This window comes from Gossypium raimondii, chromosome 4, assembly GCF_025698545.1.
Source record: "Gossypium raimondii isolate GPD5lz chromosome 4, ASM2569854v1, whole genome shotgun sequence".
NCBI lineage: Eukaryota > Viridiplantae > Streptophyta > Magnoliopsida > Malvales > Malvaceae > Gossypium > Gossypium raimondii.
The window spans coordinates 13,081,064-13,087,063 of NC_068568.1; the positions used below are offsets into that span (position 1 = coordinate 13,081,064).

The 6,000-nt window shown below is 37.6% G+C and overlaps 1 protein-coding gene across 1 annotated transcript; it reads left to right on the plus strand.

Annotated features, from left to right (window-relative positions):
• The first annotated feature begins 3,026 nt into the window (after positions 1-3,026).
• Positions 3,027-3,752, plus strand: LOC105779026 (uncharacterized). The gene has a single exon (XM_012602777.1). The coding sequence runs from the start codon at positions 3,027-3,029 to the stop codon at positions 3,750-3,752; it is 726 nt and encodes a 241-aa protein (XP_012458231.1).
• The last annotated feature ends 2,248 nt before the right edge of the window (positions 3,753-6,000 follow it).

Genomic DNA, 6,000 nt, shown 5'->3' on the forward strand with positions numbered 1-6,000 from the left:
TCCATCAATGAGCCAGTAAAAGAGGAAGAAGATGTGGAATTCCTTAAATTTTTGAAGCACAGTGAGTATCATGTCGTCGAACAGTTGGATAAATAATCAGCTCGTATATCCGTACTAGCCTTACTCTTGAATTCAGAAGTACACCGAAGTGCGTTGATAAAGGTTCTGAACGAAACCTATGTGGCCAATGATATTTCTGGCAACAAATTGGATCGGCTGGTTAATAATATCAGTGCTGATAATTTTATATTCTTCAACGATGATAAAATACCACCTAGGGGTATGGGGTCTACTAAGACTTTGCATATTACTACATGATGCAAGGGGTATAATTTGCTAGGAGTTTTGATTGATAATAGATCAGCATTGAACGTATTGTCGTTATCCACACTTAACAAGCTTCCCGTAGGCAATTCACACATGAAGACATGCCTAAATATGGTGAGGGCATTTGACGGAACAGAAAGAAAGGTCATGGGAAGAATTGAGATAACCTTACTGATTGGCCCAACAGTTTACGAGGTGGATTTTCTTGTAACGGATATCAAGCCCTCCTACAATTGCTTATTAGGGAGACTATGGATACATTCGGTAGGGGCTGTATCGTCATCATTGCATCAGAAGTTGAAGCTAGTATCAGAAGGTCGGCTGGTGATAATAAACGCCGAAAGGGATATCATAGCGGCGGTATCTAATGAGGCGCCGTATGTGGAAACTAATGACGAATCGGTGGAATGCTTCTTTTGATCTTTGGAGTTTGTAAATGCAACATTTATTCCTCAAGGGAGCAAAACCCTGGTGCCTAAAATATCTAAAACTATAGAGATGGGTTTGCAACTGTTGATAGGGAAATGAGTTTTACCCAGAAGAGGATTAGGGAGATATCTTCAAGGAAAAATTGAGGTTCCAGTACTGAAAGAAAAACAAGATCACTTTGGCTTAGGGTACAAACCAGATAGAAGACAGAGAAAGAAGGAGTTAGAAAAAAGTCAAGAAAGAAGAAAGACGCGTCTAAGTGGGAAAGAAGTTAAATGGGAGCCAATAATAATTCCCTACATATCCAAAACTTTTGTATCTGGAGGGATCATTCATTCCGAGAGAAGGATACCGATTGAGGAAAGCATCGTAGAGATGTTGGAAAATATGCACATCAATGGCATATATGAGGATGCAAATGAAGAAGGGAGCTTGTTAGACATTTGTCCTTATGAGTCTGGCAGTGTTTTAAATAATTGGATTATGGAAGAAGTACCTGAAGTCTTTAGAACTTTCTCAGAGTAATATTCAGAACAAACTTGTTGTCTTAGCCTAGAGACAATAAGAACTCTTTTGTGAAATAGGCTTATGTTCAAACATCATTATTTTAATAAAATACATCTTTGCAATTGTTTCGAGCAAATATTCTTTCATTCTTTCCATACGAGTAAATATATTAAATCATTTTTTCATTTATAATCATATTGCACATAAATTCATACATTCTTTTGTATCTATAATAGGTCCCTATATATCAATGACGTGAATGACGCCGTTACAAACTCAGAGTTTCTTTTTGAACGAAACATGTGTTTAGAGGGATCGCATGACTTTGAAGGTGACGTAGATTGTGGTTTACCTTTGGACTTGTTGAGGATGGTAGAACAGGAAGAAAAACAAATCCTACCTCACAAGTAATCAATAGAAATTGTGAGCTTGGAAGAAGGAAAAAGGTGAAAATTGGAACTGAGATTTCCGCAAAGACAAGACGAGACCTCATTGAATTACTCCAAGAATTCAAAGATGTCTTCGCATGGTCATACCAGGATACGCCCGGATTGAGCACTGACATTGTAGTGCATCGCCTACCTATAAGGGAGGATTGAAAGCCAGTTCAACAGAAGCTCAGAAGAATGAGACCTGATATTGTGCTTAAAATAAAAGAGGAAGTTAAGAAGCAGTTTGATGCTGGGTTTTTACAGGAGGTCAAATATTCTGAATGGGTAGCCAACATCGTTCCAGTCCCTAAAAAAGATGGAAAAGTATGAATGTGTGTAGATTACAGAGATTTGAACAAAGCAAGCCCAAAAGACAATTTCCTATTGCCACATATTGATACTTTAGTGGATAATACGGTGGGATATTCGTTGTTTTCTTTCATGGATAGTTTCTCAAGATATAATCAGATAAAGATGCATCATGAAGATATGGGAAAGACTACATTCATTACTTTGTGGGGAACATTTTGCTATAAAGTGATGTCATTCAGATTAAATAATGCGGGAGCAACATATCAGAGAGCTATGGTAGCCTTGTTCCATGACATGATGCACAATGAGATTGAGGTTTATGTTGATGATATAATTGTCAAATCCAGAACAGAGGAGAAACATGTACAGGTTCTAAGAAAATTGTTCTTATGACTAAGAAAGTTTCAGCTCAAGCTCAATCCAACAAAATGCACTTTTGGAACCAGGTCAGGAAAGTTGTTGGGCTTCATAGTCAGTGAAAAAGGAATCGAGATTGACCCAAACAAAGTCAATGTGATACGAGATTTACCGCCACCACGTACTCAGAAAGAAGTTCGAGGTTTCTTAGGAAGACTGAATTATATTGCTCGGTTCATTTCACAGTTGACCGAAAAATATGACCCCATATTTCGTCTTCTAAAGAAACATAATCCAGGTGTTTGGGATGAAGAATGCCAAGAAGCTTTTGAAAAGATAAAACAGTATTTATCCAATAATCTAGTGCTGTCACCACCTAGCCCGGATAGGTCATTGATTTTGTATTTAACGGTGTTTGATAAATCCATGGGATGTGTATTGGGTCAGCATAATGAGACTGGAAAGAAAGAAAGGGCCATATATTATCTCAGTAAGAAATTCACTGATTGTGAAATGAGATATTCACCTATTGAAAAATTATGTTGTGCCCTGATTTGGACGACAAAGAGATTGAAGCAATACTTGCTCTACCATACGACTTGGCTAATTTCAAAATTAGACCCTTTAAAGTATATGATGAAATCAACCGCGTTAAATGGGAGGATGGCTAGATGGCAAATTTTACTCTTCGAGTTTGATATAGTATATGTAAATCAAAAGACCATCAAAGGGAGTGCAATAGCAGATTTCTTGGCTAGTAGAGCTTTAGAAGATTATGAACCTTTGGACTTTGATTTCCCAAATGAAGACCTGATGTGTGTGGCAAATGCTGAAGAGGATTCTCAAGAATATCATTCTTGGAGGTTAAACTTTGACGGAGCTTCGAATATAGTAGGTAATGGGATTGGGGCAATCATTGTATCTCCAAATGGAGATCATCCTTTCACCAGTAAATTGGACTTTGATTGCACCAATAGCATGGCTGAATATGAAGCTTGTATCATGGGCATCCGGACAGCCATAGAGCGAAAAATTAAGATACTAGAAGTATATGGGGACTCGACATTGGTAATATACCAGCTAAAAGGGGAATGGGAAACGAGAGACCCAAAGTTAATTCGTTATCAGAGATTGGTCCTGGAATTGATTGAAGAGTTTGACAATATTACTTTTTGTTATCTCCCACGAGAAGAAAATCAGATGGTAGATGCTCTGGCTACACTAGCCTCCATGATTAAATTGAACAAATTAGAGGACATGAAGCTCATTCAAATTAGTGTTTATGAGACCCCAGCTCACTGCTACAGTATTGAAGAAGTGGAAAATGATAATCGTCCCTGGTACCAAGATATATTGCTATATGTGAAGAATCGCGAATATCCTAATTAGGCAACGGAGAATGATAAGAGGACATTGAGGAGACTAGCTATTGACTATGTCTTAGATGTAGAGAGTCTATACAAAAGGGGAAAGGATAGAGTACTATTGAGATGCGTGGAAGCTGTAGAGGCCAATGAAATTTTAGAAGAAGTCCATGAGGGTATTTGTGGAACGCATGCCAATGGATTTACCATGGCTAGACAGATCATAAGATTCGGATATTGCTGGTCCACTATGGAAAGAGATTGCATCAATTATGCTAAGAAGTGCCATAAATGCCAAATTTATGGGGATAAAATGCACGCACCTCCTTCACCTCTTCATGTTATGACTTCTCAATGGCCTTTCTCCATGTGGGGTATGAACGTCATTGGGCCAATATCGTTGAAGGCTTCTAATAGACATCGTTTCATTTTTGTGGTTACTGATTATTTCACTAAGTGGGTAGAAGCAGTCTCATATGCTAATGTCACGAAGTCAGCGGTCAGTAAGTTTTTGAAAAAAAAGATCAAATGTCGATATGGAATGCCTTAAAGAATCATATCTGACAATGCGCTAAATTTAAATAATAGCACAATAGCGGAAGTTTGCAGTCAATTCAAGATTAGACACTATAATTCATCACCATATCGCCCAAAAATGAATAGTGCAATTGAGGCGGCCAACAAAAATATCAAGAAATTGTGGGGAAAATGGCTGAAACTTACAAGGACTAGCATGAGAAGTTACCATTCGCTCTTCTTACGTATCGAACATCTATCAGGACTTCTACCAGGGCAACACTTTTTTCTTTGTTTTATGGGATGGAGGCAGTTTTACCCATTAAAGTTGAAATCTCTTCTCTCCGGGTATTGGCTGAGTTAAATTTGGATGAGGCTGAATGGATCCAATCTCGGTGTGATTAGTTGAACCTAATAGAAGAAAAAAGACTAAAAGCTGTTCGTCATAGTCAAATGTATCAGAAACGAATGATGCGAGCTTATAACAAAAAGGTTCGTCCTAGAGAATTTCATGAGGGGGACTTGGAGTTGAAAAAGATCCTCCCTCTACAAAAGGATTTTAGAGGGAAATGGATTCCAAACTGGGAAGGACCTTATGTTGTAAAAAAGGTTTTTTCTGGAGGTGCTTTGATTTTGAGTGAAATGGATGGTAAACATTTGCCAAACCCTGTAAATTCAGATTCAGTCAAGAAATATTTCACTTGAAGGAAAAGGAGGAATCAATGTGAAAACCCGCAAAGGGTGCTTTGAATCACACATAAAAAAAGAGAGGGGAGGCTAAGGTGAAAACCCGCAAATGGCGCCTTGAGACCAAAGGGGATTTGAGTTGAAAACCTGAAAAGGGCGGCTCAAATATTGATCAGATTGGGGCATGTGGTGATCTTGCCATACCTGAATCAACAGGAAAGGGTAGGCAATATCTTGGGGCATCGACGAAGTACTGTAGATCTCCTAAACACATGTTAAACTCAAAATGGTTCTTAGTTTGTATGGAGAAGTTCAAGCTGCGATATCCGAGACATCTAGTCTTCATATTACTTGTACTGAATTTGTTTGTTCTTGCAATACTTTATTATTTGTTGTTCTTGAATATTTTTTTCTTTTCAAGATACTTGCTCTCAATAAATTCCTTTTCTTATATTTATTTGATAATTCGAGCTATGCCCCGGATTAATTTATTTCTTAGTCAATATTATAATCTTTGTGCAAGTACGTTGCATTAGGATAATGATTAATGGACTAATAAATTTTCACAAAGGAAGTTTTGCATATTACTCTGGAAGTTTCTAAATAATACAGTAACCTGAAACAGGAATATTGTTTAGAACGCACCAAGTTTAAAAGTTGAAATGTCTAAAAAGGAAAAGTCTAAATTAAGACTGTTCTTTCGGATTTTGTTGTCCAAATATTGCTTGAACGAGATGACAAGATATTTTGTTGGTGACAATGCTTCAATGAACAAACAAGCAATGATCACCAAGGGATAAGAAGAAGTTCCATTTGAAAAGAAAATTCTTCATTTGTGCATAAGAATTTAGTATGACACTCGGGGAATGGTGTAAAGGACCAAAGAGTTTCATGATCCGCATCCTTGAATTACGATAGGAGATGACTGAGGAAAAGCCAGATTTTTCTACCCTTAGGTTACAGCAGAAGAAAGATGGTACAAATTTTGTGTCCCAATGGATTAAACTTTGAAGGTTACAGTGGGGCAATCTGACTCAGTTTTTCTTTGGAGACGTCAGCCAAGCAAAAAA